This window comes from Stegodyphus dumicola, chromosome 3, assembly GCF_044657685.1.
Source record: "Stegodyphus dumicola isolate Sdum_Otavi_A_Nest chromosome 3, ASM4465768v1".
Classification (NCBI taxonomy): Eukaryota; Metazoa; Arthropoda; class Arachnida; order Araneae; family Eresidae; genus Stegodyphus; species Stegodyphus dumicola.
This window is the reverse complement of record NC_140770.1, coordinates 216483549-216504036: the sequence shown is the minus strand read 5'-3', so window position 1 is coordinate 216504036 and position 20488 is coordinate 216483549. Positions and strand designations below refer to the sequence as shown.

The following is a 20488-nucleotide window of genomic DNA, read 5'->3' as shown; positions in this document are numbered from 1 at the left end:
CTGCTCACGGCAGCGCCATATGTGTGCGTGTTCGTCATGAAATGTGCAAGCAGAAGCAAATTCGTCTAAGAAGTTGAAATTGTATCATTCATGCGTTAATGTGCGTCGTTCAGTGAACACTATAGCTGGAGAGGCATGTGCTTTAACATTAAAGGCAGAAAAGCAATGACCGCCGTGTAAACACTGCGTAACTAACAAGACGAACTTTCAACCCAATATGCAGACACTTCTTATTATGCCACATACCGTATTTTCTGTGCAAACGTGTGCGAAATATTGTACGGTTCACGCAGGCCATTCGCACAAGATGCTGCCAAATCATACATTGTTGCGTGGAGGTCGTAATGAGCCTATATGTCACCACTATGAATGTAGTATCTGGTCTCATCGTTTCCGTAGTCACACGAAAGTGGTCGACTTTCGACCAGTGCGAGCAGCTTGGTGGTATGATAAGCTGAAGTCAAAATTCACTATTTGTCTCCTGGAATCAATTCTGATACATTCATTTGGAATTTCTATCTTCTTCCTTGAGGTATATTCTCACTTCTAGTCGAATAAGCAAGAAGGAAACCACACTCATGCATGCAAAACCTACTTTTCTAGGTACTGTTACCTTTTCTAGGTTTCTAGGTACTGTTACAAATGTTCATTATTTGCGTATGTGTTTCACCGCTAATCCTTTTCATGTCTAACCAAATTTTATTTATTATAGAGATTTCACGTCGATCAGCTACTTACGTCATGGTGTTGGAATTTTAATGGCAGGCAATTTAAGTTTATTAAATACAAATTTCTCTTTCAGCATTAGGTATTTCATTTCTGTATTCAATTACGTTTTTTATTAAACCAAGTAGAATAATTAGCAATTATGTTCCATATCTCAAAGTATATAATCCTTTATTAACTTGAAAAAAATTGCAAACACAACATTCGTTAATGTAAAACTTTAATAAAATAAGTTGCATTCTTTCGAACTAATCATTTACATTTGCTCAACTACATTTACAGAAGTTTCTGTACTCTAAGAATTTGAGTAATTTCTATATCATAAACTGTTTTTTATCTATTTTCATATTTGACATATATGATCAGTTTGAATAGGTACAATTTTTATAAGTAGTCGTTTTGAGGAGTTCAAAAGTACAGTAAAATTCGCCATCTGTTGCTTAAAATTATCTTCATTAGAAAGATTAAACTATAAATATTCTCTGCTAATTTTGCAATAATAAAAGCTATCTTAGGATTCAAGTCAGTCACTTCATACAGTCTTTTCAAAAACTAATACATTCGCTGTTTCAAATTTTTAAATGATTTATAATTGCTATCTTATTTTTAACTAAAAGCACAATACGTTTTCATTTAAATGATATACTTAGAAGTGCTAAAGGCTCTTTCTTCGCCATTCATGAGAAAAGATGAAAAACGAAGTGAAAGAAGGAAACATGCTTGGAATCAGAGAAATGCTTAGTTGAATCTGTACAAGAGTAATGATTACCTAATACCAGTGCAGATACGATAGAAAAATGAAGAAAAATGGAAAAAAGCAGCGATCGCAAGATTTTAAAAGAATTCTTTTTTGCCGTTACATATTTCATTTTTAGCTATTTCCACAAATTTTGGAGATTTTCTCTTCAAATATGTTTCCAAGAATCCTGATAAGAAGGGGTACGAATAATAGATATGATAGAGTAAGAGAATATTATACGCGTGAATTTTGTTTCACTGTAAATTTAAAAAGGCCTGTAAATCTTGCTTCATGCCACACAAAAATGACATATGCGTGATAATGAAGACCAAGCAGACGAATTTTCAACCTATGTGGAAATAATGGAAATAATTTGTTCCATTATTTCCCCAAATTTATAATTTTTTCCTATAATGGAAATATAAATAATAAAAATAACTTTGTTCCTATAATAAAATAATAAAAAATTTTGTTTCTATAATAAAAATTATTTTGTTCCATAAAATGTGTTCCTATAATGGGACAAATTTATAATTTGTTCCTATAATGTAAATAATTTGTTGATGAAAATTTGCACACGCTGTTGTCATAAATTACTATAATACTTTTGTGAATTCCGTATAGGATGGATTGCGTGTAAAATCTCAATCGTTTTTTTAGCTTGGAGTCAAATAAGAATGCCCGTACATTCCATGAAACTGCTTAGTTTTTCATATTTGATAATATACTAAGTAAATTAAAAACCTGGAAATTGAATGAATTTAAAAATCCGTGTTAGGCAACTTAAACTAAAACCAAACTCAAGTAGAAATTATAAGAATAATGGAACACAATAATAAGTATAATTAAGATAAAAACTAAACCTTCAACCTACGAAAATAAAATTAAAAAAAAAAACTCGTATTTTTGGCAAAATTTATGAAATATTTAAAGATTAACTTACAGAATGAGCAAGGCCCCATAATGCAGGTCTCCCTATGAATACTGCTCTGGCACCGAGAGCTAGGGCTTTAAAAACGTCACTTCCCCATCGAATACCACCATCCATATAGATCTCACAATCAGTTCCGGCAAGGGCCGCACTGATTTCAGGAAGAGCATCGAGCTGCAAAAATCTGCAAATTTAGCAATCAAATCAAGTTACATTTAGAAAACAAATAATGTTTATGTTAAAGTAATCCCTTAATAAAAAGAAATGGGAGGAAAACATTAGTCAAAATAAGCAAATTGAATTTTTATATTAGAACCTCTAGGATAGAAAATGCTCAATATTATGAGTTCATTAATTTAGTTTAATGTCAGATTATTGTTATACTGCTAAAAATAGCGTACACATAAGAGTATTTTTAATGGATTGTTCAGTAAATTAGATTCGCCTATTCGCTAAAGATAGAAATATTGCCAGTGAAAATACTAATTCCAATTGATCCGAGGCTTAGCCTTGGAAAAAGCTTAGATGTGAACGGATTGTTGGAATATTTTCTTCGAAAAAACAATACTTGTGACGAATATTATGAAATTCTGAAAACTAATAAAGTTGTTGTTAAAACCTAAAAGAAAGTTGTTAATGAAAAGGGAACTGCTTTGTGTAAGAAAGATCAAAAGTTTCATTGCCTTTTAATAATGTAACATTAAATAGTGTATAGTGTTTATTACCTCCATTTAAATAAAAAGGTCTTTACCTAATGTAAAATTTAAAACCCAGTAAGGACCAGCATATCTTAGAAAATAAATACAATACTTAAATAGTTTAACTTTACATTTTTTTTCTTTTAGATAGTAGAATATCAACATATATTTAGTAAAAAAAGTCTAAACTACAGACTTAAACAGTTTGAATACTTGGCAAAATAAACGAGTTTGCATATCTCAAATATTAACAGGAAGAAGTATGGAATTTCACCAAATTACATATTACTTAAGAGAAGGAAAAATAGTCATAGGTCAAAGTTCTTGCTGAGCCAGATGAACATCCTTCAAACAACTGGATGAAGATCACGCTCCCAAACGCAGATCTTCCGGGATAGAGGAAGGGACGTAGCGTGAAGATGTTCGTATCACAGACATTGCCCGACCATCTCGCAGGAAGCATTAGGCACCTTCTTTTACAACATTTTAAGATTGACGCTGGGATCTTAAAAATTCATTTTGCTCAAATCGATAGCGTCCATCTACCTGAGAGGAAAATCCAAGTTTCCTTTTTGCTCGGAAACTCAAGATTCAGTCCTAGGCTAAATGACGCTCGTCATTTGAACACGATATTACCACTAACCCATTTCTTGCTTTCTTCGCTCATTGCTGTGTGCGCTTTCCTGTTTATGGCTGTCTACTATCCTCTATTCTTCCTGCCGCTTGAGATTTATTCATTAGCGATTTACTTATCGTTTTCGTAATAAGGTAACGGAATTCAATTTTATGGCTCATTTCTGCAGACCAAAAAATTAGCTGTCACCAAGAAAGACATTTCTTTGTAGTTTTTAGAACTTTCTGCATTCTCTAAGTCAAAAATATTGGAAAAACACTTCTGCCCACCTCCCCGCCCCCGAAAAAAAGGCGATACCAACTTAAAATCGTTAATCCAGTACGGTAACTAACCCAGTAGGGGCTTTTCTAAAACCGTCTTTGCCCTCGGTCTTGCTCTAATATTAAATAAGAAACAACCAAAATTTGAATGAAAACTTTGAGGGCATGCGTACTACATCATTATTATCATAATTATTTGTTTTAAAGACTTATTTAAATGGTTAGAAACAAATTCGTTAAAAGAACAAGAATGAATCCTAACATTCAATTAAAGTGTAACCTAACAAAGTTACTACAATTAGCGTCCCTATTCCAAAAATAATTTCAAAGTATGTATTTTAAGCAACACCTAGTTAGTTTATTTTCAAATCAACATTTACAATAAATAATTTTGTAATAAGTACACCACGCTGTATTATCTACTAATACTACTCTTAGTTTGAGTTATTAATAAGAACGATATAATGAAATTGCAAGGAGTATGTTGCATTTAAAAGATTGAAGTAATATTTATTACAGTAATGAATTAATTCAATAAAAACAAGTTTTGACAATATATTGAAACAAAATATAGATTTTTAAGCTTTTAAACAAAATATGTATTTTTAAGCTTAATCACAGTAGAATATGCGTGATTTATAAGCACGAAATTTATTTACGGCAGCATTAACTCCATCTAGTTGTCGTCCACCGTGATTAGAAACCCAAACCGCTGAAGCTCCATGTTTCACTGCCAGCAAAACATCTTTAGCTGTAATAAAAGCATTGTTATTTCAAATTTCTTTAAAGTGCCATGAAAAAGTTGTTCATTGTTTTAATTATTAATTTCGAAACATGCTTACATAGTGAAGAGAATTAAAAATTTCTTTTCACGAGGCCATGCGTAGCTTTAAATATATATCAATTAAAATATATAGGATACTAAATGTATTTGTACAAAGGAATTACAGTATGATATATATGATATCAAAACTGGCCAAATACATCACATTTTAGTTATTAATAGTAGCCAATGAGTTTAAAACATCGTACTTTAAAATAGTGAGATCTTCAACCGGATTTTTTAATATAACTTCTAGAAAAATTTTATTTCAAGTCATCGGGTAGAAACTATTGTAAATTACATCATTTTATTAAATCAAATAATTGTACAAAAATGGTAATTTGCAGTACGTCGTTATTTCTTGTTATAAGGATTAATAAAAGAAAAGAAACTAAATATAATTGGTTTTGTACGAAAGATTTCAACTTGTCATTTCACAGGTGAATAGCAATGAAATAACATAGAGAGGTTGAGGTAAAGAAAAGTCTTTCGTACTGTTACCATGTATGTTTCTTTCTGTTCTTCGCAGGTTGAAGAATCACATTCTTAGCAGCAAAGTTTCACTGTTAGTTACGAAAGGAGTACACATCAAGGATTGGGAAAATTGTTAAAAATTGATTCAATACGCAATTAAATTCAACCCAGAATATAACGTATTCGATCACAGCTATGACTATCTCAGCATCTATCAAGATTGACTATTATATTAAGTTACAAGTCTTTGTCTATTTCAGGTGGCTGGCAGTTTGCTTACCTCTTGTCAGCTATATTTTATCTAGAAACAATCAATAAGAAATCAAGTCTCTGTTATTGGAGATAACGTCTAAATCAAAGAAATGGAAGTACCTAAGCTAATATTCATGTCTCCGGAATGTCGCACTGGAAAAAGGACTTATCCTGAATTCCAAATGCAGCGAGGAAAGGTCCCTAGTTATTACGTCCTTTATTTTTTTTATGTCAGTTTTCAAGCGGTAAAGTGACGTTTCATCCAAAAGCATTGAAAATAGTTTCAAAACTGAGGTATTTTCTGTTGAAAACTATGAAGAAGATTTATATACAGGATACAGTTCCCCTTGCTCAAATTTTGCAAGAAAAAGTCAAGTAGAGGCAAACCATACAGATGGATGGTGACCATTACTTTAACACCGATTATTTTAAACGACGAAGTATTTGCCAAAATCATAGCATATGTCAAATGTTTTATTACAGAATTAACGATAGAGCCACCGAAATTGACTGCGAGAAAATTTCTCGATAAACACCAATTAAAGCGAATGTTTCAGAGAGTTTGGATATTGCCAAACAGTTGATGTTACCTGCTAAGAAGAAACATCAAAAGACAACGAATGTTTGCAAGAAACTGAGTAAAAATGATCAATAGCTGCTCCAGAAGTATTCAAATATTAATGTAAAAGCATTTTTCTATACTGTAAAATTACATGCATTACCTACATTTCATCCCGTAATATAAATTATTTAAAATTGACACTTGAAGACTAGTGAGAATGTCATTTATTTAAGCATTTTATTCACTTATACTGTAAGAGGCTTAGGATGTATCGACATTAGGTATTTTTTGAAAGCAGGAAACAGGAAATACATCACGAGACCACGCTAAGAAGGCGGGGAGAACTATCTTATAAGTACTAAAACATTTGCTGAAAGGTAATTTTCTGTGACTTGTAATGAGGTTTGTCTGTATGCAGATTAGAAATATATAAAGTGCTTTCAATGTATATTACCGGTAACAGATGATTTTTATGAAAAATCTTGACATTATTTTTATTGATGAAATATGCCCCATATAACGTATTTATTATGCATCAATTTGATAATAAGCCGAATTGAAAACTATAAGCGTAAAGTACATACATATTTCTACAAGAAACGAACAAGAAAATAGCCTTGTGTAAAAACAAAACCTGTTAAAATTCCTTTCAAAACTAGGGGCAAAGAAGAAATGCTCTTGATCCAAGACACGTCCTCCCATGTGAGAGTGTCGGCGAAGAAATCCACATTACGGACATGATCGGAGGACTCAGCATCGTCATTTAATTTCTTAATTGCATCAGCTACGTTAGGAATACTGAAAAATAAAGTTAAACTTATTGAATTTTAGCACAGAATATAGAAATTTTGTTTATTATAATACAGCAAAAAACTAAAAATTTGAAATAATTTTTTAAGCGTAAAGCTATATTCTTTCTTCTAAAAGACTTTTAGCAAAGAGAATTTCATCGGGATATTGAATTTTGTTAAAATTTTGCATGAATAGGTAAGCATTTTATGTGCAAATCTAATTAAAGATGAATTGCCGTTCACAAGGCTCCTGATTTTGTCTTACTCTTTATTGCTTATAAAATGGCAATTTTGCGCATTATCTTTGATAAATAAAATTCTGCTATATGGTGAAAAATAGCAGCTATTTATATCTGATGAATGTTTGACTCCGTGTCATCATCAAGACAGAAAGGTTAAGTATCAACTAAAAGAACTGACTGTTTCAAAATCATACATGAGACAGGTGAAATTTTTCAATTTCAAAAATAGTTTCACACACGTTTAGTGAAAATAAACAACTTAAAGTAAAATGCTTTTTAACATAAAATACATTTAGAAAAGTTTTTATATCAATGAAAAAAAAAATACAGGTAATTTTTGCATTATAACGGAATTGTAAAAGAGAACATAAAAGCCGAAATCGAAGAAGTGAACGGAGTAAGTATAATGGATTCAGTTTTTAGTCTAAGAGGGCAATTAGTCTCGAAACACGATTTTGATTTGTTTCACTTTTCATTCAAGTCTATTGCCATTCGGATGTAAACCTTTCAAATTTAATTTGTCTGTTATTGGCAAATAAACCATGTTATTTAAAAGCAATACATGCAGTTCTTAAAAATAGCATGCTTTTACTTTTGAATTTGATTCAGTTAAATAAAAATATCCTTATTTTATGATATATCTAATTAGAAACATTAAAATATTGCTTGTGATATTACATTGCTGACCTTTTGCGTTTTCAAATATGCTTTTTTCAGCCCCAAAGGGTTATTAATCTCAAAACACGTTTTTGAGTTGATTCACTTTAATGCATTGTTTCGTTTTTAATTCGAGTCAGTTGCCATTTGAGAAAATGTAAGATATTTATGTTTCAAATTTAATTCCTCTGTTACTTATTAACAAACTAAGCCACTTAGAAACAATAGATACAGTTCATAAGAATATTTTTTATTTTTTATTTTAATCTGGTTTTAAATAAAAATATATTCAACTCATGATATATCTAATGAAAAAACGTTAAATAACTTGATAGTTAACGTTATATACTTTTCCTCCTTTCAAACGTACAGAAGATAACATAATTTTCCCATGTAAGTCTAAATGTATAGTCTAGTATCCTATAAAATATTTTGCTCTTTCACCTGAGCCATCTTTGTTTATAATCTCTACCGATAAACCATATTAAACTTTAAAACAGCCATTAAAATTTGAAAATTTTGAGATTTTTTTTTTGTTTCTTTTTAAAAATTATTTTTCCAAAATATGAAAACGATTGTCTATATTTTCGGTTATATTTACATGAGAACTTCGAAACTATAGTAAAGATAATATCTGCTTATTACTCTGTAATTTAAAACAGAATTATATTTATTTAGAATACTGATGTATAGGCATTGAAGAGTACTATTTGTTTGAGATAAACGCATCAGTAGATGTTAGCTCCCTCTTATATGATTTCTATAATTATATGTGCTTTAATTAAATATATTATTCATCAGGTTAGATTTATATGCTGTTCAACAGGTTATATTTATTTTCTGAGCTTTAAATTATAAACGGTTTGGGTCCTTTATTAGTTAAAAGGTTTCTGATACTTTCTTCTCATTTATCTCATTAAGTTCATTCTTTTAAATTCTCTTAAATTATTTAAGTTTTTTTTGAACGCTTAACAGCATCAACATTGATTAGATCTGTTATTTCTCTAGCTTCGTATGTAACTCGATTTAATTTCTATTCAAATTTATTGCACAGAGCTGTAAAAATTTGAGCCATCTAGCACGAATGTTGCTCATTGATATTTACTACTTCTTTCCTTCTACTCAAAATTTCATTCCTTCTACGCCAGTAGTAACCGGAGGTAACCGCGCAGCGGAAGGGACGTCACAGAAAAATGGCGTGGTCTCCGCCATCTTGGATCACGTGACAACCGGAAGTGACGTTGATGGATGGGATGACGTAGACGGAATGATATCATCAAAGTTTCGTTTTGATTTTGTGGCAACGACCCTATTTTTCAAAGTTTTTATTTTTTATGGCAACGAACAATTTTTATGTTTATGGTAACGGTATCTTGAACAACGTGTTTGGAATGACATCATCCATTTCTTGTTCATCCATTTCTTGTCTTACAAAATAAAAACGAAACTTTGATGATGTCATTCCATCCATCTACGTCACTTCCGGTTGTCACATGATCCAAGATGGTGGAGACCACGCCCTTTTCTGTGACGTCACTTGCGCCGCGCGGTTACTACTTACGCTTTTTTTTTTTCAAATTTTGCATAGAATGGCTAGAAAATTGGCAAAATGTATAAGGAAATTTGTGTGACAGTGCTGCTTAGGGCGAGCAAGACATAACTTTAGTTTACTGCCAAATATGAAGAAATATATAGACATCTAGAAAAACATCAGCTTACAAATATTAATTTCCATTTTTAAGCTCTAGAAATTTACTGACAAAAGGCCAAATGCAGCTGCCAAATTAAATTTTATTTCAAGAAGTTTCATTATGCATCGTATATAATGTTTTCATTTATCTTCTATTATTCATTTTTATTCATAAATTTACGATCATAACCAGTCAGATGTTCAATAAATTGATTAATTAAAATTTTCAAAACAAGGACATTTTTATTAATTTAATTACGATAATATGATGAATTCTATTCTTTACTATATCAGAAAAATTAGGCCAAACATAGTACTAAAATTACAAATGTGCGTTCGCTATGAGATTAATAAAGGTTTGGGGTAAAAAACCAGTAAAACACGTAATGTTTTTCAAAGATAATAAACCACATATAGAAGATAAACTTTTAAATGCAATTTACAACAAATTTATTAAATGTGCAAAATGGAACTGAATGCTACATGTATACATTATATCCCTGTCACAGGAAGGAGCAAGTTAGTAAAATTTTGAAATATAAAAAAGGCGATGCATAATTTCAATGCTGAAATCAGCTAGTTTCTGTAACATAGTATACTGCCAAAAAATGTCGCCAAATTTGCTAATAATATATGATGAAATATATATTTCGCTTGGTTTTCTTTCATTGTGTTCCTTTTCTTTAAATAGCTATCCTCTGTAAGAAATTAAATCGCAAAAAACCTAATTTACAATTCAGTTTTTTTTCTTGCTTGCTAAACTCGACAAATCTTTTTAAACATTTTTAAATCATGTTTATTATTCGTCGCTGTTCGATGAGCTTGGTGCTGGTTTTTTAATTATTAAAAATTGTTGATTGGAACACCTAAAAGATGAGTTTTTGTAAATTTTCTGAAAATAAAAAAAAATAAGTGATTTTGAATATTTGCTTTCAAAGTATTGTTTGAAGAAACATAACGCGAAAGCTGTGATTATTTGTTGTGTAACAGTTGTTTTAATTTTAATGCGTATATGTGGGCAGTGTGTCCAGATGGTACGAAAATTAAATCAATAATTAAATTACTTAATTATTTCCTACTACGTGTAGGTGACTGAAGAAATAAGCCATGATTAATTAGAGATAAAAAAATAAGAGGAATTTTCATAATCTCCTGATCATTAATTTCCTATTCTTATGAAAAAAGCAATTTGTTTTGACATTGTTCCTTTCAATAATTTTAAAACATGCTGAAAAATTCCGAACATTTAAATTTTGTAGTTTTTACTGTTTATTTTAAAAGAAAATTATATTCACTTTGTATTAAATTCATATAATCTCTGCAGTGGTATTTCGTTTTATTTCATGATTTTCCGTGTGAAATGCAGAAAACTGAATATTTACGCAAAGAAAGAAATTCCATACTTTTGCTTTTGTGATAGATTAAATTACTTTCCTGTTGGTCGTAAAAATATACAGTATTATTTCCTAAACCCAGCAAAAGTTATTTTAAGGTTTTACTATAGTTCAGTTTTCAGTTTATTATTTTGTAATAATTTTTTTATTCACTGAAAAAAAAATTCTTGCAGTACAGAAAGCATAGATTACAATGGTTGAAAAAAATAAGTATTTTCTTAATGCTGTAATTTTTACAAAATTTGTAAGAATATTTGTTTGATATGCTTGCTTATATCTGAGGAAGCATTTAAGGTAAAAATATTTCTTTTTCAGCAAAGGTAACAAACTTTTCTTAATATTTAAACTTGGTGGTAAATTTGACGGAGTTACGATGCATTGCAATCTAGACATAAACCTTCAAATAATATAACTGTTAAGCCTCCCAGACGGTATAGTGGTCAGGTGAGCCAACTGCTATACCAAAGGGTCCAGAGTCGGATCCCGGAGAAGGCATGGTTGTAGCTGTCCGCTCTTTCATAAGAGGCAAATGTGGCCCACCTATTAGGGGCCTCCATAATAGTGACCACCACTTCTGCCCTTAGTAGTCGCCAAGCCGATGTCGGCTGACAGCTCGCCATTGGTAAAAAAAAAATAAAGTACGAGTAAGGCAATTTAGTTACTTTTAACATTTACTTGGTATGTTGTTGTATGGCCGTTTTGGACAGGGTGGAATTTTGCAGATGAATAAATAGGCTAGAATTATTCGCAAGAAAGTAATAATGAATTACGTATGGGAATTAAAATAAGGTATGCAAATGAGTACGATAACTATTATTCCTAGGAATAGTAATAATAAAAGAAAATAGTAATTTTGGGAAGATTTTAGATTATAGCTATTATCTCAAAACTTTACCTATAAATTTTTCACAATATTAAAATAAAATAAAAAAGAAGGTTTGAATAATTTAAAAAGTATTAGACATACTCAATAAGGGAAAGAACTTTGTACCACTTACTCTACACATGACATTAGAAACACCTTTAATATTCATAAAAAATAAAATTCTGAAAGGTTTCAAATATTCACGATTCGTTAAGAAACAAATTCAAAATTCAAAATTTGGGCTTCCAGGTTTCTATGTTCTGGTGTAGGACTACGTTACTCAAAATTTGGGCTCTAGGTACCGCTATTTCTTCACAATGCAAGAAACATGCAGATTCTTCTTTATTTAATTTCTTTAAATATACTATAGGGCGATGATATTTGGTGGCAACAATTTGAAAAGTAATAACCCGTTTATAGTGATTCAACGTAGGCCTAGTACTCGCCAGTTTAATAAAATTCAATTATATTGGGCTTACCATTTCGAGATTAGTATCGCAATCGTGACTAACACCTCTTTCGGGTTAAAATTTTCAGTTGCATATGCAAGATGCCTTTCGAGATTGCGAAAATTTCTAAAGCAATAATCGTAATAAATACCATAAAAAGTTACGTGTTAGCACATAAAAGTCCAATATAGTTTCTGATAAAGTAGCAGACTTAGCGATTGTCTTGACTGTCTCGCTCGTTTTACATTGTACAAGCATTCTTCCTGAACCTGTACTACGCACGAATTGTCTTGACTAGAAAGGCGCTTTTGTTTGACATTTCACAAGAAATTTCTAAGGCACCGACACAATAGATTCACATTTAAGAAATTCTGAGGTGCAGCATGTTTCATGTTCGTCATGAATACCAGGCTGCGTTTAACTATCATCAGATACAAAGTCTAAAGTAACGTAACAGTGCCTTTAGACGCAAACATGGAGAAATTCTTTATGTACTGCTCTACAAATCTTCCGCTGTATTGCTTATAATAATTTTATCATGAGTTTCCGAAGCGACGAAGGGAAGTATGAATTAACAATTATTACTGTATTACTAATTAAATGCATTTGTATTTACTTGAATTAGGCTGTTAAAACGTACATTTATTGCTTTTAGATGATTCAATTTATCAATTAATAACTGGATAATTAAATTCGAAAGAAAAAATAAAGATCTTATGCTTTGCGGAACGGCAAGCCCTATAAGAGTCTGCAGTGCTTGAAGGAAATGGGTTTAATAAATTAAAGGTCTTAATTTAACTCAACTTCCAAGGGATGCTTCTCTATTCTTGTCAAAGGCAGCATCGCTCTACGGGCTTCACTCTGTTACCTGATTTTATATGAAGAGCGAATGAATTGCATTTCCTAAGACGTAAAGTAAAGTAAAAAGAGTCGTAGTTTCTTACAAGTTTGGTCCCCAAAATATTTTTACTAATTCTTTGTATTTAATCCATATTCCTAATTTACAATTAATTATTACCTCACAGACGAAAAAGAGGTCAGTGACTCTAGTTGCCGTACCGAAGGACCCGGGTTCGAATCCCGGAGAAGGCGTGAGCGTAAATTATCTGTCCCTTCATAAAAGGCAATGGTGAATCCATTATAAAATGGCCATCACTTCTGGTCTTCGTTAAAAATAATTATGGATTATGTGCAGCATCGGCATCTGTTCTTCTGTTACTTAAATGTAATTTTCATGTAAATGAAACAAAGAAAAAGGGTAAAGGGAAAGGAAAAATTTCTTTATTTTCAAGAGAAAAGATTTGAATTATTTGTAGGTAAAAGTCAATTCATATTTTATGTATGAAGTGGAAAGCGTACTAAATTTCAGTGATACCGATAAGCCTGAGATTCAGATTTGACATGAATTTTCCTTTTGCATTAAGTTTGAATGCATGGCTCTTTTAATATTTAAACACTCACACACGTAAATATATATAGATCCCTTGGGGGACACACGTTTTAGAAATGCTTCTAAAAATATACATACACATTTTAAGGGTTATAAATTACACATCTTCGCACAATTTTTCTTTAATTTAAAAAATAGATTAAAAAACTTAGCCTTTTTTAGATTCAGACTAAACTATGATATGTACAAAGAAAAACTAATCAAATCAAATTGAAAATAAATTTCTCAAATGCAACTTCACCTATTATTAAGGATAAGTAAAATTTTGAATGCTGTGTTTAAAGAATCTGTTGGTGCGTGTTTTTACAAAAGTTCGTGTTTGGACATATTTCAAGTGTAAACCTGAACTATGCGATAAAGAATCTGCTGATATTTTTGCATATGATTAAAACGGTGTTAGCTCAGTGTTGTATATAAATCTGGGTATGAGTCGTAATTAGTCTCACAAGGTCATAAAAGAATCAATGCAAATTTTGTGGATCAAAAAGCTAGGAAAGAAGATAAATTACTGTTCTACTCTTTTGCTTATTGTGCATTTTATTGATTGATATGGATACGCTTAATTTTGCCTGTACCATTCTTATTTTATTTCGCACCAGTAACTGGACATATAAGCCACTTAAAGCGTATATGAATAAATATAGTTTCCAGACAATATAATTTAATGTCAGAAATTAAATAAATAAATATAGTTTAATCTATCACTATACATTCATGTCCATAAATTAAGGATAATTCAAAATCAGGAAAAGGAAGAGTTAGAAGCAAAACACATTTGACTTATTTGTAAAGCTTATTTATTAAACAAAAGGTAAAGAGCAAAAAAGATGCTCTATGTTTGATATCATAAAAAAAAATTAGCGATTTTTTCTCCCTGGAACAAATTACAAAAAAAAAAAAACTATTTACAAAAAACCAATATTACATGGTTGGTATGATTGTTAATACATTGTATGTCTCCCAGACGATGCAATACAGTCCGTACAACGCCTACGCATGCTGAGTTTCAAACTATCGATCTGATCTTGGGGGATTACACTACTCAAAAAGCAATGCTCTCCGAAGTTCAGGTAGACATGTAGGAGGAGGTTGACGGGCTGCAACTCGTCGGCCAAGCATGTCCCACACGTGCTCTACTGGATTCAAGTCCAGTGAGAATGCTGGCCAGTCTATACGGGTGATATCCTCCCATTGAAGGCATTCTTACGATGTTTGCACGGTGAGGACGGGCGTTGTCATCCATAGCACAAATTATGCGCCCATGGCTCCCTGAAACAAACGTACATGTTGTTTCAGAATGACGTCCCAATAGATTTGGCTTGTCATGGTTCCAATTTTAATATGCAGGTCAGTTCTGGAACCCAGAATAATTCTACCCCAAACGAGCACTCCTGCACCACCGTAACGGTGTCGTTTAATGATGTTTTCTTGGTGGTAACGGGTACCTGGAGCTCTCCATATGAAAGTCTGGCGAGACTCAGACTACAAGCTAAACCTGGACTTGTCGGAAAACGTCACACAAGCCCACTGTTGCGGTGTCCACAATGCATGCTCTCTACTCCAGGCTAACAGCAGGCGGCAGTGCGTTGCAGTAAGTGGAACGCATCTGACAGGTCTACGAACATATAGGCCACTCTGCCCTAAGCGTCTGTACTCGGTCTGCCTTGAAATTGTCATACCAGTGGCTGAAGAGAGCTGACGAAACAAGTCTGAGGCTGTGCTCCGCCTGTTTCTTTTGGCAGTAACTGCCAAATACCGGTTCTCATTCGGCGTTGTAGCTCTGGGGCGACCTGTGCTGTAACGTCTACTCACATTACCATCATCTTGGAATCGTTGCCAAAGCCTGGAGATGACATTCTGGGCAATTCCAAGTTCGTCTGATACTTCCAGTTGGGTACGCCCACATTCCACACGGCCGATAATTCTACCACGTAAAAAATCATCCAAATGCGTCCTTTGTGTGATAACTATTCAGTTATTGCACTGAAATGCTTATAAAGCGCCTGCGAACAATTTTACTTCTTTGCCTGTATTTCTTATATATCACTCTCTTACACTCTCGTAATTGTGACGTACCGTCGGTGTCATCTGGTTACTTCCTGAAATTTGCATATGATTCTTGAAGATGTGTGTAGTGATTTTACAGGTGATATATTTATTTTAGAGTTCGATTTCCGCTTTTCCGAATTATCCTTAATTTATGGACATGATTGTAATTTTCAGCAAAAAGCACATGAGAAAAAAACTGAAAAAAACATGTAACCACTTTCAATAATGTGCTATGCCTTTCAGAGGACGGTTGTCAGTAAAATAGCGTGCAAGTACAGTATATGCAAAGATAAACCTGGCAATGGGGAAAAGTAACATGTTACACAGTACAAATATTTATAACGAAAATGCATAATAATACAACCAGTCTCATTTCAGTCTAACAGATTTACTTATTTTGGCATGTTTTGACGTGTTTATTCTAATATTTCTGATTAAAATTTAATTCAACTTGAGAGATCAGACACCTTCTTATAATAGTGCATAGTTTCATTTTAGTACTGATATTTGTACAGTTTCTTGTTTTCGCAGTTAACTTGTACTCTGTCGACAATATTATTAGTATAACTGAATTTCACCATAAATGTTAAGCACATGAGTAAACGTCTCAAGCTAAGAGAATGTTATAATGAAATCACATCACTGATGCTCTTGAGATAATGAGTTTTACTGAAAAATGAAATGCGCAAGTGAAATTATAAAATGATGCGATGTGTATAAGTGACGCTACTGGTAAAGAAGATACTACTTTGCATTAGGTACTGTGACACTTTGTGTCAGGAAAGTAGATAAATAATTCAAATATTTTTAGATATACATTTATGAGGGTTTAATGTAATAATTTAACTTGTTTAATTATAGCGCAATTTGTTTAATTATAGCGCAATTTAACTAATTTTTCAGTGCGCAGTTTGAATCCACTAAAATATTTATGCTACAGTCTCATAAAATGCTGCACTTCTAGCATTTTACTTAAAAAGAAAAAATTAAGTGCTTTGTGCTTTTTAATTATGAAAGACAATTTACCTTATATGTGGCGGCATTGCTAAACCATTCTTCCACATTTTGAGCTGCAAACCTGGAACAGGTGTATCGACGGTCAATACTATTGCTTTGTAACCATGTGCTTCGGCTTTTTTAATCAACTCCTTAGTAAAACGTGGATCTTTTAGAGGTAAAATTTGCATCCACAAAGGGGAATGGAATTGCCGATGTCTTGATATTTCTTCAATAGATGTATTTGATACAGTACTGAGGGCATATATAGTATTCATTTCTCCTGCAGCTATAGGAATAAATTATTAGATTTAAGACTGAATATGAAAAACAACCGACTGATACATGTTATTGAAAAAACATTCAAAACAATTTTTCACAATTGATCATGTAATTCATATTAATAATACAACCTAAAAGAGGAAATGAAAATATTGTCAAATTTGTAGTGATTTTATGCATGCGTGCAATACAAAATTATGTATTACATTCTCTTCCTTAATTATGCACATAAATAGAAAAACTAATACTTGAGTGTTCCCAAAGCAAATATAATTACTTCTTAATTATAGCTTTGTATGATATTGCTATTTTTCAGTATTGTCTAAAAACTAATTATGCTGTCTGGTGTGAGGAAGTATCTAAATTCAAGTTGATTTAATTCTAAAATTCTTTGAAGACGAGTTTCATTCAATGAAGAATTAAGGAATCGGGCGATAAGTTTTATCTCCTCCGTGGAAAGGTGTTTGGTACACCAGAGTACCTGAGCGACAAGGCTCTACCCCTTGTAGAACAGTTTGCAAATTGCGAATGGTATGATGAAATAACCTAAAAGATATCTAAGGTAATTTGTTTTTTATAATAAAGTTTTTAAAATGAATAATTCAGAATTTAGAATTTATATTTAAGCCAGAAGTTAGGAAATTCTAATTAAAGTGTAAAGCGATGTCAAATGAATGCGGCAAGATTAGGCGAACACTGGTAATTTGAATCCGATAAGTAAGAAATAAATTCTATGAACGTAAGACTAAAAAGATACAATAAGCATAGCAGATACAATAAGAGAAGATTAACATAAACCGTAAAGGCATTATAATAAATATTACATACATTCATTTGGGCCATGGGCCTGTCCATATTTGCTAGGTCATTGTAGTCATAATTGCAAATCTTAATGGCCGGATTGTTAATTGTTTTTTTGTTTTTCAATGAAGCTTTTAGCAAGTGTATAATAATGTGAGCGTAGTTACGCCATACCCAGTTCTTCATGAATTCTATTGTTGCGAATATACCACTCCGCTTTAACTATTTGCCTAAGAACAGAATTTTGGCAAGTCTATAATTTTCCCCTATTACATTTTTTGGTATAGGCCCAAACTGGACTAGCATATCATAGTAATGGACGAACGGACTTATAAATGAGTAACTTGTTGTCAATAGATAAAACACTGTTTCGAGCAATTAAAGGGTATAGTTTAGCTTTACGAACTCGAAACTTTTGGATAATAGATGTAATGTGTGGGAAGAGTTTTGTTGATAATCACACCAAGATAAGGGATCTGCTACGATAAGTTTTTATGAAAGAGTCAAGAAAGATGAGGGATATCAAAACTCGTAACTAGGGTCGTAAAAGTTTCACAATACATTTTGCATATACATATGTTATGTAAAGATCCTGGCTTCAGGATTATTTCTAAATGCTGATGTTTTTTTTACTGGAAACGTATCGAAAAATATGCGTTGAGACGTAAACTACAGGCATCTTTTGGGGTCAACCATGATAATTACATTGAGAAGCTAATTCTAGAAACAAGTGCATGTTAGGACATTAAGGAAAAGCATGTATTCGTACATTCATTTATTTTTATTCAAAATAATATGAGAATTTATCCTCTTACATCACTCCGAAACAAGTCTCGAAAGATTGATGAGGAGTGTACATCAGAGTTATCTGTTGATCGGCAATTTCTCACACACTTATTTTGCGCATAGGATTAATATAATCAGATTTCTTAGTTTCGATGTAGAATCTGTATTCATTTGTTAAGAAACTATAAAGAAAAATCTGAAAGCTTTCAGATTTTATATTACGCCTAAAGGGACTTTTTTAAATCTTTTGTGTGTTACCTTTAATTATTAAATATCATGTTCTTTTTATTTTCGTGCAGTGTTGCCATTGCTCGCTTTGAAATCGTTGAGTTTGTTAATCAAAAATTCGTCAAAGTGTTACAAAATATGAAACAGGTAATAAAACAAATTCCAAATTAGGGCTTCAAAATGCCCATATTCGATGGAGGATTACGTTTTTCAAAATTTGATGTCTCTAGGTTGTTTTATCACAATGCAAGAAACATATATACGTTTATGCAGATTCTTCATTATTTAATTTCTTTAAATACAATACAGGGCTTTAATGTTTCGGTGGCAACAATTTGATAATGTTTGGAAGCAACATTTAAAGTTTTCATCGCAAAATGCCAAAACGAAATTATTAGCCCTACTGGGCTAACGCCCTTTGGGCTAATAAAAAAAAGAAAAAAATATTAATTAAAAAGTGAAACTGCCTAAGGTCTTGAAGTCATCGATTCAATGTTTTCTCCATCGAAGTCTTGTTTCATTTAATCAGAATTCAACTAAATATGGTTTCATTTTCGTAAAGGATGCTTTATTACTCTTATTTCATTTAATCAGAATTCAACTAAATATGGTTTCATTTTCGTTAAGGATGCTTTATTACTTTTCAAAATCAACACTAATAATAATTAGTGTTGATTTTGAAATCCGAAATCTCATTTAAAAACAAACAAAGGACGATTTAGGTGTACTGGAATTTAAATATTTTATTGTTATTTTAAAGGGAAAAAATATGAATCTTTCAATTAACCTTCTTTTTGCTCCGTTTAACATACAAAGAAACCTGACAACAATAAAGATTTCACAAATAAAGCATACCTCTAGAAGCAGCCATTTCTCCTTCTGGATGTGCTAATCTTTGGTACGCTGTAGGAGAAATGCCAACTGGTATAGAAATCCTTTCTCCTAAGACAGTTACAGACAGATCTCTTCTATTCTTATTGCGCAACATTCTGGGTATTAATGTGTATCTATGAACAAAAGCAGTAAAATATTTTCTTCTAGAATGGTACATATGGTTCAGAATATTATCAAAACAATATTCAGTATTAAATTCTAACTGTAATGATAATAGACTATAATTAATGTTACTCTCAAAAATGCTTAGATACAGTGCATGCTTGAATTCTAAAGAGAAGGAATAGTAATTAGCTTCCCTCGCGGCATAAATACTGACTAAAAACGAACAGGAAAAATAAGCAATTTGTGCTGTAAATGTACGACAAATTTAACCTACATAATTAATTGCAAACATATTATTCCGAAAATATCAGAAACATTGATACATATTAAACTCCTACTAAAATATTTTGCGCATTTAAGCTTTTTGCAGATCTTCGATATTAAACTCATAATACATCATCTAAATATGCTATTGTTTAGATATTTTTACACTTCTGTCAATAAAATAAACTCAGTCTTTTAATTTTATTTCCTATGAGGCCCAACAGCGGCCGAGCGGTAAAGTCGCTGAACACTGGTAGTTCGGTCCGAGGTTCGAATCCCGCGAACGGGCTTGGCTACATGGGTGTTTTCGTGGTTTTCCCTATGTGTAACGTGTATACGAGCCAGTTTACCTTAGAAAGTCCTCCACGAAGGCATCCCTCCCCTTAGGTAGATAGCCCTAGTGTGCTTTGCCATAATTAAATACACCACACACCACACTACTTATT

General features: G+C 32.0%; 1 protein-coding gene across 2 annotated transcripts in view; it reads right to left on the bottom strand.

The window, feature by feature from the left end:
• Positions 1-20488, bottom strand: part of LOC118200142 (2-Hydroxyacid oxidase 1-like) — a 47177-nt gene that overhangs the window by 9644 nt on the left and 17045 nt on the right. For both annotated transcript variants that reach the window (XM_035372070.2, XM_085813851.1), the window contains 5 exons: positions 19635-19786; positions 16713-16971; positions 6734-6897; positions 4648-4739; positions 2409-2570 (listed from right to left, as the gene is read on the bottom strand). In XM_035372070.2, the coding sequence (XP_035227961.1) occupies positions 2409-2570; positions 4648-4739; positions 6734-6897; positions 16713-16971; positions 19635-19786 (829 nt within the window). The remainder of the gene's footprint in view (positions 1-2408; positions 2571-4647; positions 4740-6733; positions 6898-16712; positions 16972-19634; positions 19787-20488) is intronic.